The sequence below is a fragment of the Drosophila rhopaloa genome, unplaced genomic scaffold (assembly GCF_018152115.1).
Source record: "Drosophila rhopaloa isolate 14029-0021.01 unplaced genomic scaffold, ASM1815211v1 contig_167, whole genome shotgun sequence".
Classification (NCBI taxonomy): domain Eukaryota; kingdom Metazoa; phylum Arthropoda; class Insecta; order Diptera; family Drosophilidae; genus Drosophila; species Drosophila rhopaloa.
The window spans coordinates 5,194,261-5,210,492 of NW_025335047.1; the positions used below are offsets into that span (position 1 = coordinate 5,194,261).

The following is a 16,232-nucleotide window of genomic DNA, read 5'->3' on the forward strand; positions in this document are numbered from 1 at the left end:
TTTTCCCGGCACTTGGATGAGTGTGCGAAATTTCAGCTAGGATCCTGGGGCTTAAAGGCTTGGGATCAGCTTGAACGGCAGCCAATGCGAGGAGCAGAAAAGCGCAGAAAGCGAAGATCTTCATGGTAGAATATTTCGTAACTCTCTGGAGGTTCATCCGCCTTTTATACTAAAATTTATCAAATCGATGTATTCGCATATATATATGTACATATACGACGTCATTATTTTTGTTTTTTTTTTTTAATTTAGATTAATGGCATTTTGTGATTTGAGATACATACAGTTGTTGGCTGTTTTGTTAAGTTCTTTGTTTTTTCTTAAACTTTAAGTATAGTTTACTTTGTGCGAGTAGGTATATTTATCAACAGTTATCATAATTTTGCTGAATTTAATTAGCACATAAATTTCTCATATAAAAACAAGACATTCAAGATATTTTGCGTAGATGAAAAAATGCTTAGAAAGCAATCATTGTTTACCGAAAACAGGTTGCCTTTTAACAAGTTTTAAAATAGTCTATATCTGGGGTGTCACTGAAAACTGTTTCAACTAAATGTAAAACGTAAATTAAAATATGTGGGTAGAAAAAAATTATAGCTTATCAAGCTGAAATATTTTCAAACCAAGGGTAAATGCCTAACGGAATAATTTTAAATGGTCAATTGTGACGTAATTATGGATAAGTGAATATAAGTCGAGTGTCGAACCCAGGGTTGCATACGAAATTATATTTCATTTTTGTTTTTATCGATTACTGTAACCCAAAATCATCGTTCATCTTCAGTGTCATCGGTGTATCTCCACCACTAGATTTTAAGGTAAATATAAACCCCAATTAAAACTAACAATTTGCTGCAGGTTCGTTTATTTTCAATATAAAACGTTTATTCGAGAAACCCCGGTGAGTTGTGGCGGTAGACGAAGAGAAAACAGATTGTGGCTTGAAACCGCGTGAGGGATCTCCCGATTTCTCGGGCACAAACTAATGCGTCATCGCCAAACAGACAACTTTGTGCAATATTTTGTTGTGGCCTGCCGTAAATGTTTAGCCGGCACTCATTTCTGGGTTGTGTGTGTGCGCGTTGGCGTTTGGCTAATGTTTTTTCGCAATGTTTGATTAGAAAGTCGGCGGCGCCAATGGGAGAAGAGGAAGAAATTGCTAGATTTCACATCCGCGGAGCACCCCCTCTCTCTCTCGAGAAACTCTCTCGCGCGCTCTCTCTTGTATTTCGCTTTGTTTCACCCATCATGCATCGGAATAATACCCTGTGGAAACAAGAGTTTGCTGGACTAGTAAAAAAAACTAGAGTATCAAACAAAAAACTTTTAGCGACCTTAAAAACAGGTGACGGGCGCAACCTTAACGATTTTCTCAGCTTTCATATCAGCTATTTACAAATAAATCCCACTTCAAGATTAACGAATAGTTGTCACTTTTTTATAAGAAATAAAAACGTGAATGAGGAGTCTATATATTTTTAAGGATGTACAAAATCATGTTGTGTAAAAATTGTACAGCTTGTCAAAATTTATAATAAGCAAATACTACGGCTTACGCAAAACGGTATCTTACAGTCGACTACAGTCTTATTGACAGCTTTATGAATTCTATTTCATGACCTTTCGCAATTGCAGGCGCTCAGAACCATCATGGACTTCGCCAGCGTACTCGGTAAAAGCGAGGCGCACCAACGCACCATAATCCACCTGGACATGGACTACTTCTACGCTCAGGTGGAGGAGATTCGGGATCCTACGCTGCGATCAAAGGCTCTGGGAATCCAGCAGAAGAACATTGTGGTCACGTGCAACTATGTTGCGCGGGCCAAAGGAGTGGCCAAACTGATGCTAATTGCGGAGGCTCAACGAATCTGTCCAGAGTTGGTTCTGGTCAATGGAGAAGATCTCGCCCCGTATCGACAGATGTCGCAAAGAATCTTCGACCTCCTACTTAACTACACTCCGCTGGTGGAGAAGCTCGGCTTCGATGAGAACTTCATGGATGTGACGGCGCTGGTGGAGCTCCGTCAGGCTCATGCCGCTGAGGCCCAGCAGAAGCCACCTGTGGGTCACACATACCCGGCGGATGGCACTCCATTATCCACCTGCGACTGTGGCTGCGCCCAGCGACTGGCGATTGGCACTCGGATAGCCCAGGAAATCAGAGAGGAACTCAAGCTTCGCCTGGGAATTACCTGTTGCGCCGGAATCGCCTTCAACAAGCTGCTAGCCAAGCTGGTCGGAGGCAGCCACAAACCCAATCAGCAGACCGTTCTCGTTTCTACGTATGCGGAGCAGTTCATGCGCGAACTGGGCGATCTAAAGCGCATCACTGGAATTGGTCAGAAGACACAGTGCCTCCTGCTGGAAGCTGGCATGTCATCAGTGGAACAACTGCAGCAGTGTGACATGGACGTGATGCGCAAAAAGTTCGGCTTTGAAACTGCCACCAGACTGCGGGACTTGGCTTTTGGTCGCGACACGAGCTCTGTCCGTCCTACCGGAAAACCTAAGACCATTGGCATGGAGGATGCCTGCAAGCCCATCTCGGTGCGAACCGATGTGGAGGAGAGATTCCGCATGCTGCTCAAGCGGTTGGTGGAGCAGGTGAGATAAGAGCTATAACATTTTCACTATATCAATTGATAATATTATTGATTAGCCGTTGCGTAGATTAAAAATTACGCATTATTTCTTTAAGCGAAAATAACAAAAACTTATAAAGCTAATCGTAAATGTTTATCTAGTTGATCAATTAATAAATTCTTCTTTAATCCCTTAGGTTGCAGAGGATGGTCGCGTTCCCATAGCCATTAAGGTGGTGCTGCGAAAGTTCGATTCCCAGAAGAAGAGCAGCCACCGGGAGACTAAACAGGCCAACATCCTACCCTCCCTTTTTAAGACCTCCGTGTGTCCAGGAGAAACCGGCGTGAGCAAGGTACAACTGGCAGACGGAGCCCAGGACAAACTCCTCAAGATTGTGATGCGCCTGTTTGAGCGTATTGTGGATATGAGTAAGCCATTCAACATCACCTTGTTGGGTCTGGCCTTTTCCAAGTTCCAGGAGCGGAAAGTTGGCTCCTCGTCCATAGCTAATTTCCTGATCAAGAAGGCGGATCTCGAGGTGCAATCGATCACCTCCCTAACAAATACGAGTCTCACGAGTCCCACAGCAGAGAGTCCCACATCAGACGAATTTGCCTTCCGCTCCTCACCAACAACATTCAAGCCGAGCGATCAGTTCTACAGGAGAAGAGCTACTACGGCATCGCCAGTGCCCATGCTGCTGGATAATGGTTCCGAATCAGCAGCCACGAACTCGGACTTCAGCGACTTCTCCGAGACTGAAGTGGAACCGTCTCCGAAAAAGAGTCGAATCGGACGGATACTGGTGTCCAAGCGCAGCCGTTTGGCGGCGGATGTGGGGGATACCGCTGCGGAGGTGGCCTCGCCCAGCAAGTTGCGCGTCTGTGATCTTCGTCTGAATTCACGAGACAGCGAAAAGGACTTCCCCATGAGTACTACGCCCTCAACTTCTACGTCCGCGCCGGCTCCTCGTTTCCGCACCGTCCAGCCACCGAATACGTTGCTGCAGCGAATCGACGGCAGCCTCCGCTTCGTGTCCACGCGCACTGCCAGTCGCTTGAGCTCAAACGCCAGCTCCACGGCATCCTCGCCTCTTCCTTCGCCAATGGACGACTCCGCAATAAGCGCACCCAGCACACCAACCATGTCGTTCCCATCACCCATCGCTACAGCAGTGGTTACCACCACTTCCAGCACGTCGCCGAGCGATGTCCTCACGAATATCGCTTGTCCAGCGGGCGTGGATGCAGAGGTGTTCAAGGAGCTACCCGTAGAGTTGCAAACCGAATTGATCGAGTCGTGGCGCAGTTCCCTAGTGGCGGCGGTGGAACAAACAAATGGGACAGGAGCTACTACAACCACAGCGATAGCAAGTGGAGCACCAGCCACTGCCACCACCGCTAGCGGAGGTCAGAAGAACACACTGTATCGCTACTTTCTGCGGAACAAGTGATGCAGTGCATCCAAGCATCACATCGTTTTTAGTTTTAGGGACAAAGTGAATAAATCCGTTTATATATATGATATATTTTTGTAGGTATACGGTTACAGATTGTAAGTTGAGGGCGCCGCTTTAGACGAACTTAAGCCTAGAATACATAAATAAAATCGTGGATAGATTTCTAGGAGTTATAAATGAACAGTTTATCTAAAAAAAAAAATTTTAAGGAACGGGAAAATTAAAAAAATATATATATTTGGTATTCCTAGTTTTTCCGAATGTGTGACTTAGTTTTCGAAATTATTTACAAGCCCAACAAAACTTAACAGTTGGGATTTTAATAAAAATTATTTTAGAATATCTATTTCCATCTTTAAAATTTGTTTATTTTATTACCTTGAAATCTACCTACTACAATGACCAATTACAAATATGAATACTCAGCGCGACAGTATCTTTTTCAGAGGCTTACTAAGTAGTAAAATCCTAGTGGGTCTTAGTCTAGAGCGGTTTCCCTAGCAGCTGTGAGTTCCAAGACACAAGTCACATCCTTGTTGCACATTCGAAATACATTTATTACTTCATTTACACTTCATATCATACAAATTCAATTGGTTGGGTTACCTACTTAAGTATAGTTAATACAGAATATCTGAACCCTGACATCTCACACAAAGGAACAAAACTTTAGCTAATTGAGCTTGACTTGATACAAGTAAATTGATTTTCGGTTTTCTGTAGTTATTACCTCGAAGAAAATGGCAACGAAAGTTGGACAGTATAAAAAATGTCTTTAACTTATGCTAACGATAATTAAATAAAGTGAAGTCCTTAGATCGAGAAATGCATGTAGCTCTTAATCAAAGTGGGCGCGGGAAAGTGGAAGAGGTTCCATCAGTGGCTTAGCCAGCCGCACTTAATGAAGAACTTGCGCAACGAAGTCTCCATGGGACTGCCCAACGATGGTGCTCCGCTCAAGCAGACAGTCTTCACCGAGAGGTAGGTGGTGGGCGTGATATTGTGCTTCTTGCACAGGTCCAGCTCGTTGTGGCTCAGAAGGTCGCTGCCCAGCGGCTGGGGCAGGTGCCTAAGTTCCTCCAGCTGAGTGCGCAGCTTAAGACTCATACTGGGCACTGGATCACTGCTTCCGCCGGCGGCCTCGCTTTGTATTTTGTGGCTGCCGCTTTGCAGAAGCTGAGGTTGCTGATGCAGCGGCTGCAGATGTTGTTGGCTTCCCTTCGCCGAGTTCGTGGGCAGATTCGCCATCGTCGTAGCCGTGGAAGTCACTCCCGTCGTCGCTCCCGAGTCCACTGTTATCCCTATCCCCATTCCCATCCCCGTCGTCTGCAGCATCGTAGCTGCCGACGATCCCCGACAGCTATCCAAGTAGCTTCTGCTGGGCAATAATGCGCCGGAGCAGGTCGGGTCGACGATGTGGAGCGTGTTTCTTGGTGCGATTGAATTTGAACTTGCCTCGACGCCGCTTGACATTTCGCTAAAAGAAATAAACCCAAAGATTAATAAAGGATTTAATGGCCTACGGGAATGAGTTGCGATCTGACAATTAGATTAAAGCTTCCTCCTAGGAAAGAGTTGCTTCTGAAGTTTAAATTTATTACTAGATCGCAACTGGTTAAAAAAATACTTACACCTTTCTGAGATTCGGTTGTGGGGAGTGCAAGGAAGAGCTTGGCGGCCGTTGACTTCCATTGGAGGGTTGCGTGTGGTCCTGTGGTTAAACATTGTCTTATAGAACCATTCGAACGCTCGTTGTTTGGCGCGTTTATAATGCAGGTGAGCTGAATATCGTGAGACAAGACGGAAAAGCGATTGTAAGAGTTTGGTCAAGTCAGGTCGGGTCGGTAAAAACAAGGCAGCACACACGATATTCAACTCGTCATGCATTCTCATGGGAGGAGCAATCACTCCAAGGGAAATGAAATCAAAACTATCCTGAACTTCTATTATTCGGTTTGGATTTTTTAAACAATCTGAATATTTTATCTTTGCAGTTAGTTTTTAAGAGAATGAGTTAAAAGAATATTTTAGTGACAAAGAAATAAAAAATTAAATTCTCATTATTTTATGGGTTCCTCTTAAATTGTTTACAAATTTCTATCAGAAAATTGAATATTTTTAGAAAACAAAATCGATTCTTTGACTTTTAGAAACCAAGCCTTAAAAATTACTTTAGATAGTTTGATTTCGATCCCCCCAAAGTGTAGCCTTATACTTACGGTCTTGCCGTGGCCATACGGTCCCGTGGAGCGATGTGTGGCGTTTGCCGCATGCTGCTCAAAGTGGATGCAATCCTTGATCTTGGTCAGGCCATTGTAGCGGTACCGGTAGAGCTCTGCCTGCCGGATGCGCAGCTCCTTCTCGCGCTCCAGTGATCCCATGAGCCGCTCGTACTCGTTTGAGGTGTAGAACTGAGCATAGACCCTAAATCTGTCCCGGAACTCGCGCTGCTCCTTTGTGAGTCCTTGGTGTAGAGCGTAATTCCGGTTGCGGAAGAAGTTGGAGACCAGCTGGTAGTCCCTAACCATCCGTTTCCTGCGAGCTCGCTCTCTGAGTCGGCGGGTGTAAATGTCCACGTGGGCCAGCTTCAGCATCACATCCACCTCCGTGTCCTCGGAGCTTAGCGAGATGTTGGAGATCAGTTGCTCGGCCGTGGGGTCGTACTCCCGCTCGAAGCTGTCCCTGTTGGGCATGTAGCCAAGCTGCATGGCCTCATCGGAGTTGATGTCCAGTGGAGGCAAGGAGGCCAGGGCATTGGTGCCCAATGGACCGGCATCGTCGTCTCCCGTGTGATCGATGAGGCGGGGTCTCTGACTCTGGGCCGGCGTCCAAGTGGCCCGGCCAATTGTGCCATTCACGAACTTGTTCACATACTCCTCCTTGGCGTCCTCCGCCGACTTGGTCTCGATATGCTTGCTAATGTCCTCCCAGTTGCCAAAGCCATACTGCTCGATGGCGTCCAGCAGCCGGATCTCCTCCCGCGCTGTCCACGCCCCCTTCCCGCGGAACACACTCAATATGGAGGTACCCGTGTCCATGAACTGGTAGGCATGGTTATTTTGGTGGGCTCCGATCTCCGCCCCCGCGGCAAAACACTGCGCAAATAAATAAACAATAATACAGCGTAAATACCAAGTCAGCTGTTTTTTAATCAACATGGTGAAATTGCCGGTTGTGTGCATATGTATATATGTATTTCCAGATGAGTCAGTTTTTCGGTTCCAGACTGTCGACGCATCTCTAAGTTGTTCGAGTATGGGTGCGGCAGGGTGGGTCGACTTTGTTGACAAAAAAAATATCTCCTAGGAATTCTTTGCTTTTGAAAAATAATCTTTATAAAACACCCTATCACTCCCCCTAATAAGAAGATTTCTTAAAATATGACTATAAATTTCTCATTTAATTAATTTTAATAAAACAAAATCTTTTTCTTAATTTTGTTCACAGAATAAGTCTACATTTTTGTTTTATGAAAATAAGTTAACTTGATTTAAGATCTATTGATTACACATTTAATTAGAGATCCCCAAAACAAAATTTCATTTTTCCAGAACCCCGAAAACGGCCCACCCTACCACCGCACACATGCATAAGTACGCGCGTCGGTTGACAGCGTGTATGTGTGAGTTACTTACTTGCAGACACAAATCGAAATTTTCGCACTCCGCACAATGCACCCGAATGCCCTGAATATCGTCCTGGCAATTTGTGCAATTATACTTTGTGAATAAATCCGCGATTGTGGTCATTTTGGCCCAAAACGTGGATTTTTCTCGACAAAAAGAGTTGTGCGAAAAAACCTATGCCAGCAGTGTGACCAGACAAGGAGACAACGCCATATTACTTTGTCAAGAATTTGTATATACCCTGCCAACGAACCAGTTCATTATAGCAGTGTTGCCTCACCGGCTATTTTTTTATCCGAATGTTCAATTTATAACCTAATTATTTTTAAAAGAATCTGAAAAATTGCAAGTGAATAAATTTGTAAATTTACTACTTACCAGAATATTATTATTTAATAAAATCACGAGTTTATTATTTAATAAAATAAACAAAACACAATTTAAGAAATCAAATATGTTTCCGACACTCACGGTTTTCTTTTTACCCACTCATTATTTCTCGTTGGGCTTGATATTCCACAATCAAATAATTATGCGTTAAGTATTGAGTTTATTTAATAATTTCAAAAGTTTAATTCGAGTGTTTGCCTTTTCTTTTAGTTGATTTTTACGCTAATATCACAAAAATAATATATAAAACTAAAAATATATAAAATGTTAATATCAAACCGAAACCAGGTGAACATAAATACGAATATATATGATGGTTGTAACACTGATCGTGTAGTGCTGAACTAAAATCAGAAAACTCGAGGTGCTTAAAATGCAATTAGTTACATAATCATAAAGCGGTGGTCGGGGAATTAAAACTTAAGCTAAATTATGAAAATTATAGAAGTTGATAAACACTATATATCTTTTGTCTCAAACCAAAAGTTACAAATTCAAAGCTTTCGAACAATATCCCGGATGCTTAAAACTATTATGAATCGGGCGTGGGATTGCCGTGATATTGTAGATTACAATAATCGGGAAGGATTTGGGGCTAGGCTACGCTATATAAATAGTTGATTATTCGATTAGTTCATACATGTGTATATGCTGAATATGTTAATATTATTGTTAGTATTGCTGTCTTACTCCGAGCAGTAGCCGAATTGTTATGGGTTCCAGATATCTCAGTGGGCGGTGAGGACTAGTTTGTGTTGCGAGTGGCTTTGGTGGCATTGTTGCTGGATTACTGTTGCTAGTTTTCTTGGACCAGAGGAAAACAAAACGAGTTACACGATACAAAATGGTTTAACAAATCTTAAACAGATATGGCAAGTTTCTTGTGCAGCTGCGTTTCTGAAACACGCACACGGCCAACAAAATTCATCAATTTGAGTACCTAAAAACGTCTAAATAAGTCTATTTGAGCGCCAAATTCGGGTTGGGTGTCGCACCTGCGTCTGATCCTTGGGTTCAAAGAAGGTTTAACAATACTGTTCGAGGACATTAAAAAGTTTGAGATTCACGATTTTCACAGATACGGTTCGATTCAAATTCGCTTGCGTAAGGAACTAAGGAAAAGTCACAGCGCAGGCGCGACCGCAGTCGTCATAATTGACAACTGGCAACGGATACGGATTCGGATCCAAGTCCAGATCCGTCCGGGCCGCCTGCTCCAGGCAACGCGACTCATAAGCAGGCGGCCACCACGGCGGATGGGCTCTCAAAATTTGCATAAGCGAGTAGTCCTAAAGCATAACTATCAACTAATTTGGTATGTAAAGTCTTTCTGTCTTTGTCATGGGGATGGGTGCGATGAGAGGCCGAGGTCCAATGGCTATGTCCAACTAGCAACATGAGAACCAGCATGCCGGCCGACGCCATAAACTCCTGACCAAACTCACTCGGATATGGGAACCTATTCGGTGCGCTCGGTGGCTCGTCTTTCTTTCTGAACTCTCGCGCCTCATCGTCGTCATGTTGGGAAGCATCTAAACGTTGGCTAAGCTTGGCGGGGATCACTGGTATGGAATTGGGTTGAGTGCTAACATGGCTTCTAATGGCGGTCAGTCCAACAATATGCATCTGATTGCATAAACGGTGACCGGGAACGGGATGGCTGCTGCTGCTGCTGCCGGTGGAACTGCAGCTACTGCTGCTGGCGAAGATCGGTGTCGTAGGTGCGGATAAGTTACTGGGGTGTGGATTAATTTGCTTCTTGATAAAATACTTGAAGAGGGTTTTGTTCCTCTTTAGTTACGGTTGAATCTGCTTCTTGGGTTTTTTTAACTCAGCATCTTCGTCACGCTTGATCTCGGTGTACCGCTCGCCCTTGAGCGAGACGATCTTATTGTCCCGGTAGCGCACCAGCTTGCGCGGCTCCATTTTCGGCACCACTGGTTTGTACTCACGCTGGGTGGCGTTCTTGTCGACATAGGAGTACCTAATGGGAAAAAATTATGTTATTAAATATTTTATTTATATTAAAACTAAAAATCAATTGATTTCTATTCACATGATTTAAAAAATTATAAAATTATTTTTTTTACCGTTTGAAGCATAACTTTTTGTTAAAAAGTATTTATTAACTTATTGCTATTTGCTCAAAGTTTCTTTACATGTTTATAGTGTTACAAATATCGAGGTGTTGCAGTTTCATATAAGTAGTAATAATTATGGATATTTGGTTATTTAATTCATGGTGGAGAAGTAGTGGCTATAATAAAAATTACTTACCTGGCGATGATGCGATTTTTGAGCTCATTATCGTCCACTACAACATTCTTCTTGATGTAAGTTGTATGGGACTTGTCAGTAATACACTGGTTGGTTTCCTGGCGATGCAAGAGGATCTGGGTTGCGCTATCAATGTCGCCTTTGGAAATGGCGATGCAATGCTTTATCTAGAAATTGGGATTTAAAAAGATAATTGTAAATTGATATATCTTAGATTTCTATGAATTCTCTGATGAAATAACAATTACCTCGGCAATGGCCGAATCCGGGAACATTTCCTGGAGCACTTCAGTTTCGTCCAGGAAGTAGTCGCAAGTGGAGCTGGAGCTGTCGGTGGATCCTCCATCACTGGTCTCCGACAAATGCTGGGAACGCTTGCTGTTCCCTCCACCACCGCTGCTGCTGCTGTTTGAGGACAGCTCGTCCTTTTCGGAAGTGGAAGAGTTGCGAGCTCGCAACTTTGACTCCGGAATAATGCTCGACAGGCTCAAGGAGCTGAAGATATAGGACAGATTGAATGAAATCATTTAAGGAGGAGGTATATAATTAAAACCCACTTGAGCGACAAGCTGATGGTGTCATGGTTTCCTTGGTTTTTCTCCATCTCGGTAAGCTCGTTGGCCAGCTTGTAGATCCAGTCGCAGATGATGCCTTGGTCAATGGTTGGAAACTTTTCAAAGTAGGCGCCCATCATCTCAACGAAACCCTCCACATCGAAGCACGGGTCCTGCGAGGCCTCTTCCAAAATCGAGATGATGTATGACAGGACGATCTCGTCCACCACGCTAAAGTCGGCTCCTGGGATATGGCCACTGATGAACTGCACCAAACTGCGCTTCACCATCTCGTGCTGCTTCTCCAGATTGGTCATGATGGCTTTAATGGCTACACGGACTTCTAGAAGTATCTTTCACTGGATCGGCGAATTTTCGGGGTTCGGGACTCGAACGGTTTGTTCTCGCAGTTTTCACTCAGAATGCTGAAACTCACTCGATGGGGACTTCCCCGGGCCTTAGAGCATTTCCTGACAATCGATTAACTTAATATTAGTCTAGTTCTGCAACAATTCCTTTTTAAAACAGTTTAAGTTTTACGAGCTGCGCCTTTCTTTTGCTTCTCCTGCTGCTTCTTCTTCCTGCAATCAATAATACTTCGATACACATGCAGCTGCCATCGATAGTGGAAAATCCAGGAAAATTGTCACGGGAGTCTATCGATAGGGGGCTTTTAAAGTTATTGGCCGCGTTCAGCAGAACAACATGATCACTGATCACTGATAAATTTCTGATGATAGTTAACCACCGAATAATTATAATCATAATGTACAAATTCTTTCATCGTAGTGTTCGGCTGCTAGCGGGTATTGATTGCTGAAATATCTATAAAATTAACAGAAGAAGAAGAACATAAGCAAAGGCAAACCAAATTTATTTTTATTAATGTTTTTGTATACAGGTAGCTTATGTTTAACAACTAGAAAATAACTAGTTATTAAAAATCTATGACAGTAATAATTTATTTTAAAGGAAAGAGAACAATTTTAAATTTTATGAATAAGTTGGGCTTTTTGAAGTAATGAAATGATTTTAGTTACATATGTGTTCGTTGGAAGGGATTGCTATGATGTTGGCTGGGTTGTCGGAAAGAAAGGATGTGGCAAATAAAATTAAACCCATAAATTTATATTGAATCTGTTTTAATTGTTTTCATTTTTTTTCACGAATGTTGTGCCTAATACTGTTATTTCGGGGGTGTACGTAAACAATTTGGCAACTTTAATTTTTAATTAATATAAGCTTCAACATTTGGCGATAGTAATGAAGCTGCTGACAGTTTCTTTGCCGAATACTTTAAAAACAGTTATGTATATGTATAATGAGCGTTCAGCAGATCAAAATCGACCTTGATTACTAATCCATCAGTTCTGCAAAACACGGCCATTTGATAATATATATGTAAGAATTCAATCTCGCAATATAAACTAATAAATGTCATAACCTGTATTAAGTAGATTATTTATCAGTGCTGCCTATTTATTACTGCCTACAAGGTATTATTATTTATAGGTTTCAGATTCAGATTTTATCTATATATATTCAACTCAAGTATCACTTCTGTCATCCGATAGTTACTTCACGAGCGCATCTCTAATGATATTGGAAAAGCGAAAGTCACGCAGCGCAGTAAACAAAACTCGGGACTATCGATAGTAGTCACAAACAGAATCCCGATTCCAGCCGGCATATTCCGGAACGTAGCCTGCCTCTTCTCGAAACGTCAATAAAGGTAAGTTAGCTTATATATAGCTTCCTAATTTCTATTCCCACCCGAATCTTTGCAGAGCAGTTGTTAATCCGATGGACAAGCGCGTCACAATCCTGCTGCCCAACGCTCGGCGGCAGAATGTGAGAGTGACGGCGAACATGACGTTGCTGGAGATCCTGGAGACGGCCTGCTCCAAGCACGGCTACGACGCGGAGGAGCACTGCCTTAAATTCCACAACAAGGAGGTCGGATTGACGCAGCAGTTCCGCTTCAGCGGGCTGCCCAACAATTGTGTCCTAGAGATGGAGCCCACAGAAAAGCGTCGCACTCTGAGCAATGTCGTCGTCTGCGTCCAGTTGAACGACGGATCCCGCCAGCAGGCCGACTTCTCACCCAACGACTCCCTGTGGCAGGTGGTCCAGAAGCTTTGCGAAACGCAGGTCAAAGGTTACGAGAGCCCTGTCATTATTTACATGCGCAGCGAGGTCATTGGCCAGGAGCAGATGCACCAGACTACGCTTAAATCCCTGGGTATCTTGGAGGGCCGCGCCATGATGCGGCTAATCGACAAGAAGCCCGAGGATCTTAAGACCCAAGCCAACGTGTATAAAGCTCCAGCAGCCAAAACTCCGGTAGATAACGACGACCAGCCCAGCACCTCCCGCTCTGCAATGGCAGCTAGTGGAGGAGGCGGAGGCTTTGCCCTCACCAGCAACATGATCAAGAATCTGAAGCGCACGGCACCTGAAGAAAATGCCTCAGGAAGTGAACCAGCCAAGCCCTCTGAAAAATCTGACCAAGAACAGCAGCCACAGGCAGAGGCGCCCAAGTACGACTGGGGCAGTGGCTCCGGGTACTCCATGCACCATGCACCGGAGCAGAAGCAGGCCGAGAACGAAGCCGAGGAAAATCCCGGGCGGGCACCGCCGGTGGTAAATGTGATTGGACCGCGACAAGCAGTGCTTTTCTCCCTGGACGAGACCGCGAAACATGCCGACGACCTGCCGGACTCATTCTTCGACCTGACCGTCAACGATCTGAAAATGGTGCTGCGCGATTTGAAACGCACTTCGAGCGGAGACGACGACGCTCCCTTGCTGACGGCCAAGCTTAGGGAGCTCGAGCGACAGAAGACCATGCTGGCCAAGCTGAATCAGTACAAGGACTGCGTGCTGCGCATCCAGTTTCCTGACCGATTCGTCCTTCAGGGCATATTCAAGCCGCACGAGCCCCTGTCTAAGGTGGAAGAGTTTGTTCGCGAATTCCTGGCCCAGCCTGGGGAGCAGTTTCACCTCTTTACCATACCGCCGAAGAAGGTGCTGCCGACTAATGAAACTCTTCTGGAGCTGAACTTTGTGCCCAATGCCATAGTGCACTTCGGCTTCCTCAAGGACTCGCTGAATGCGGTGAGCAATCGCTTCGTGAAGGAGCAGTACGTGGGGCAACTGACATCCGAAGAGGGAGCTCACTATGCCGTGCAAAAATATCGCCTCACCCGGGTCACGGCATCGGGGACTAGCTAATAGATACATGGCTTTAAGCGAACAGTTTGCGTGATATTAAATGAATCCGCTTTATTTCTATATTTTCTAAATATTGTATTACATGTAAATTGCAACATGAAGGAATAAGTTTACTTTCCTTTGGTTTTTTTATTTTTTATGCATGGAGTGAAAAACAATTGCGGTAGCTCGTTTATCCACTTTGTGAGCACTATAAGAAAATATCATGTGATTCAATCGAAAACTTAAATTTACTCTTACCATATTTGGAGCCAACTATCACCGGACAGCCCGAGTGCAGGGTCTTGAAATTCATAGCACCAGAGTTATGAAGATTGTGCCAGAAGACCGCCGATCCCTTCTTGGGCGTAACGGATATATTGATCATCGGGAAAATGGTGGCACCACCCTTATAAGTATACTTAATGAATCTTTATCTCTGCTGACTTACGTAAAACAAAACTGTGGCCATGCGATCCCCTTTTTCCCATCGAGTCTGCAAATATTAAACAAGGTGAGCAAGTAGTTTCCTTATCACCGATAAAACTCACTTGATTCATGTAGTTGTGGTAATCGGTATGCAACACATAGTGGCCACCCAAGCCGTAGTTTATCAGGGAGAATTCATCGCTGTTCTCCATACTGAGACCGGTCATGTCCGTCACTCGTTGGCCAAGTGTTTCAACTACTATGCCTTGGGGTAACCTAATGGTTGAGTCCTTGGAGGCTCGGAATTCCGACATAGCAGCATTATCCACCAGGGATAAGGAGAACTCGCTTGTATTAAGCAGCCAATTGATTTCACTTTCGTAGATAACATCATGGTACACCACCATGTAAGGATCGAAGCTTAGCTCCTCCATTTTCAGTGGGGCAATCAATGTGAAGGGCGTCGTGGAACTGTTGTAGCGGCAGTGGAGTCGACTGGGTTGACGGAAAGTAGCGCGGCAGTTTCGCTTGGTGACCACCTCCTCATAAATCCATTGGGAGAGATGATCCTTTGGTGGTTCCCCAAAGTCATAAATAGCGTCAGGAGTTTCTTGGTTCTTCATCAGGAGTACTGCCCAGGACTTTTGAACAGAGTACCTGCTAAAATGATTGACCCCGTGCAGGAGTTTTTGGTCAGTGAATTGGTTTAAGGAGATGTTGAACCAAGCCTCCGCCCGATCTTCCCTTCGATTGTTTATGCAGAACTCGCCCAGCGCATAGCAATCTCGGGCTGACAGTGCTGTTCTGGAAAATATGAATGGTAATCACGCTAATGTAACTTTAATTCTCTTAACTTACTCTGGCATTAAGAATCCTGCCAAATAACCTTCTGCCAGATCATCTGGTTTTAGGTCATAAAAGGAAATTAGGTCTTCGATGCCGCGACAGGCCCGTTCCAAATCTAAAGATGTGGGTAACATCGTTCGCATTTTATGGGACTTATCAATGTGTTCTGCAATATATTTAAATACAAAATTGGAAAATCGGTTTGGGAAAGGTATATGTAATACCTAATTCATCCTTGTTATTATTTAAGCTATAATGATGCCACTTCCTCCAATCCGTATGTAGCCGATGTAACAGACGAAAGCTGTTAACTGGATTTCCCAAGTACGTTTCATAGTTATTATTCATTTGGTAATGCTCGGAGTTCATAGTTTTTAGAGATATGTAAGGAGATCAAGGATAAATAATTGTTAGGGAACTTTATCATATACTTACTGCTCCAATATGTGCAGCTTTTTCTTTAGTTTTTCCACGTAACCGTTTAGGTTCTCGACCAGCTTATCCTCAACCTCGAGTAGCTTCATCAGCTCCTCTGATGAGGCAGCATAAGACCTCCTGGGAACTGCCTTTGCAAATCGATTAAAGAAAATGAGACAAGCGCTTAAAATGAACATAACTTTAATACATTTAAAGTTCAACATTTCACTTTTCTAATGAAGAGGCAAATAATTTCTCAACTTACTATAAGGAACCTAGACAATTTGTCAAATTAGTTAGGGTTTAATTAAATTAGAGAAGCTAATTGTGGTACAGACAAAAAAATTCAACCATGCATTTTATACATATACATATATATTTATAATCGGCTTTGTGGACCTTCGGCGAGAGCTACGACTTATTCTATATACT

At 43.8% G+C, this 16,232-nt stretch overlaps 6 protein-coding genes across 10 annotated transcripts; 2 read left to right on the forward strand and 4 right to left on the reverse strand.

Moving 5' to 3' along the window:
* Window positions 1-747: 747 nt before the first annotated feature.
* On the forward strand, window positions 748-4,874 carry LOC108050099 (DNA polymerase iota). 3 transcript variants are annotated; one of them, XM_017131595.2, is made up of 3 exons: window positions 748-821; window positions 1,639-2,610; window positions 2,786-4,874. In XM_017131595.2, exons 2-3 carry the CDS (start codon window positions 1,654-1,656, stop codon window positions 4,040-4,042), a joined length of 2,214 nt encoding a protein of 737 aa, XP_016987084.2. In that variant the 5' UTR covers window positions 748-821; window positions 1,639-1,653; the 3' UTR covers window positions 4,043-4,874. The 3 variants fall into 3 exon arrangements, with proteins under 3 accessions (XP_016987084.2, XP_044314457.1, XP_044314458.1); XM_044458522.1 differs by having other exon boundaries at window positions 795-861; XM_044458523.1 differs by having other exon boundaries at window positions 811-904.
* LOC108050100 (transcriptional adapter 2B) lies at window positions 4,579-7,903 on the reverse strand. Of its 2 annotated transcripts, none has more exons than XM_017131596.2 (4): window positions 7,684-7,903; window positions 6,268-7,143; window positions 5,680-5,759; window positions 4,579-5,525 (listed from the first exon to the last, which is right to left on the reverse strand). In XM_017131596.2, the coding sequence occupies exons 1-4, from the start codon at window positions 7,795-7,797 to the stop codon at window positions 4,925-4,927; spliced, it is 1,671 nt and encodes a 556-aa protein (XP_016987085.1). In that variant the 5' UTR covers window positions 7,798-7,903; the 3' UTR covers window positions 4,579-4,924. The 2 variants fall into 2 exon arrangements, with proteins under 2 accessions (XP_016987085.1, XP_016987086.1); XM_017131597.2 differs by having other exon boundaries at window positions 5,301-5,525; window positions 5,680-5,829; window positions 7,684-7,902.
* Window positions 7,904-9,853: 1,950 nt separating this feature from the next.
* Window positions 9,854-11,478, reverse strand: LOC108050121 (CUE domain-containing protein 2). The gene is made up of 4 exons (XM_017131622.2): window positions 10,899-11,478; window positions 10,590-10,836; window positions 10,342-10,508; window positions 9,854-10,048 (listed from the first exon to the last, which is right to left on the reverse strand). Exons 1-4 carry the CDS (start codon window positions 11,210-11,212, stop codon window positions 9,862-9,864), a joined length of 915 nt encoding a protein of 304 aa, XP_016987111.1. The 5' UTR covers window positions 11,213-11,478; the 3' UTR covers window positions 9,854-9,861.
* A 1,055-nt stretch (window positions 11,479-12,533) lies between these two features.
* On the forward strand, window positions 12,534-14,242 carry LOC108050123 (tether containing UBX domain for GLUT4). 2 transcript variants are annotated; one of them, XM_017131624.2, is made up of 2 exons: window positions 12,534-12,627; window positions 12,683-14,242. In XM_017131624.2, the coding sequence occupies exon 2, from the start codon at window positions 12,699-12,701 to the stop codon at window positions 14,127-14,129; it is 1,431 nt and encodes a 476-aa protein (XP_016987113.1). In that variant the 5' UTR covers window positions 12,534-12,627; window positions 12,683-12,698; the 3' UTR covers window positions 14,130-14,242. The 2 variants fall into 2 exon arrangements, with proteins under 2 accessions (XP_016987113.1, XP_016987114.1); XM_017131625.2 differs by having other exon boundaries at window positions 12,688-14,242.
* LOC123036932 (prolyl 4-hydroxylase subunit alpha-1-like) lies at window positions 14,161-14,496 on the reverse strand. Its single transcript, XM_044458471.1, has 2 exons — window positions 14,370-14,496; window positions 14,161-14,319 (listed from the first exon to the last, which is right to left on the reverse strand). Exons 1-2 carry the CDS (start codon window positions 14,494-14,496, stop codon window positions 14,240-14,242), a joined length of 207 nt encoding a protein of 68 aa, XP_044314406.1. The 3' UTR covers window positions 14,161-14,239.
* On the reverse strand, window positions 14,161-15,893 carry LOC108050126 (prolyl 4-hydroxylase subunit alpha-2-like). The gene is made up of 4 exons (XM_044458470.1): window positions 15,608-15,893; window positions 15,396-15,549; window positions 14,660-15,341; window positions 14,161-14,604 (listed from the first exon to the last, which is right to left on the reverse strand). Exons 1-4 carry the CDS (start codon window positions 15,750-15,752, stop codon window positions 14,542-14,544), a joined length of 1,044 nt encoding a protein of 347 aa, XP_044314405.1. The 5' UTR covers window positions 15,753-15,893; the 3' UTR covers window positions 14,161-14,541.
* Between the last annotated feature and the right edge of the window lie 339 nt (window positions 15,894-16,232).

Bases quoted from the DNA above. Each gene is read 5' to 3' on its own strand.
- LOC108050099 (XM_017131595.2), top strand. From the start codon at position 1,654: ATGGACTTCGCCAGCGTACTCGGTAAAAGCGAGGCGCACCAACGCACC. The intron at 2,611-2,785 runs GTGAGATAAGAG...TTAATCCCTTAG, and splicing joins TCAAGCGGTTGGTGGAGCAG to GTTGCAGAGGATGGTCGCGT.
- LOC108050100 (XM_017131596.2), bottom strand. From the start codon at position 7,797: ATGACCACAATCGCGGATTTATTCACAAAGTATAATTGCACAAATTGC. The intron at 7,144-7,683 runs GTAAGTAACTCA...TTATTTGCGCAG, and splicing joins ATTTCGATTTGTGTCTGCAA to TGTTTTGCCGCGGGGGCGGA. The intron at 5,526-5,679 runs GTAAGTATTTTT...TATTTCTTTTAG, and splicing joins CAACCGAATCTCAGAAAGGT to CGAAATGTCAAGCGGCGTCG.
- LOC108050121 (XM_017131622.2), bottom strand. From the start codon at position 11,212: ATGACCAATCTGGAGAAGCAGCACGAGATGGTGAAGCGCAGTTTGGTG. The intron at 10,837-10,898 runs GTGGGTTTTAAT...CTATATCTTCAG, and splicing joins ACCATCAGCTTGTCGCTCAA to CTCCTTGAGCCTGTCGAGCA. The intron at 10,049-10,341 runs GTAAGTAATTTT...TTTTCCCATTAG, and splicing joins AAAAATCGCATCATCGCCAG to GTACTCCTATGTCGACAAGA.
- LOC108050123 (XM_017131624.2), top strand. From the start codon at position 12,699: ATGGACAAGCGCGTCACAATCCTGCTGCCCAACGCTCGGCGGCAGAAT.
- LOC123036932 (XM_044458471.1), bottom strand. From the start codon at position 14,496: ATGATCAATATATCCGTTACGCCCAAGAAGGGATCGGCGGTCTTCTGG. The intron at 14,320-14,369 runs GTAAGAGTAAAT...ATTTTCTTATAG, and splicing joins GATAGTTGGCTCCAAATATG to TGCTCACAAAGTGGATAAAC.
- LOC108050126 (XM_044458470.1), bottom strand. From the start codon at position 15,752: ATGAACTCCGAGCATTACCAAATGAATAATAACTATGAAACGTACTTG. The intron at 15,342-15,395 runs GTAAGTTAAGAG...CATATTTTCCAG, and splicing joins GCAGGATTCTTAATGCCAGA to AACAGCACTGTCAGCCCGAG. The intron at 14,605-14,659 runs GTGAGTTTTATC...TAATATTTGCAG, and splicing joins ACCACAACTACATGAATCAA to ACTCGATGGGAAAAAGGGGA.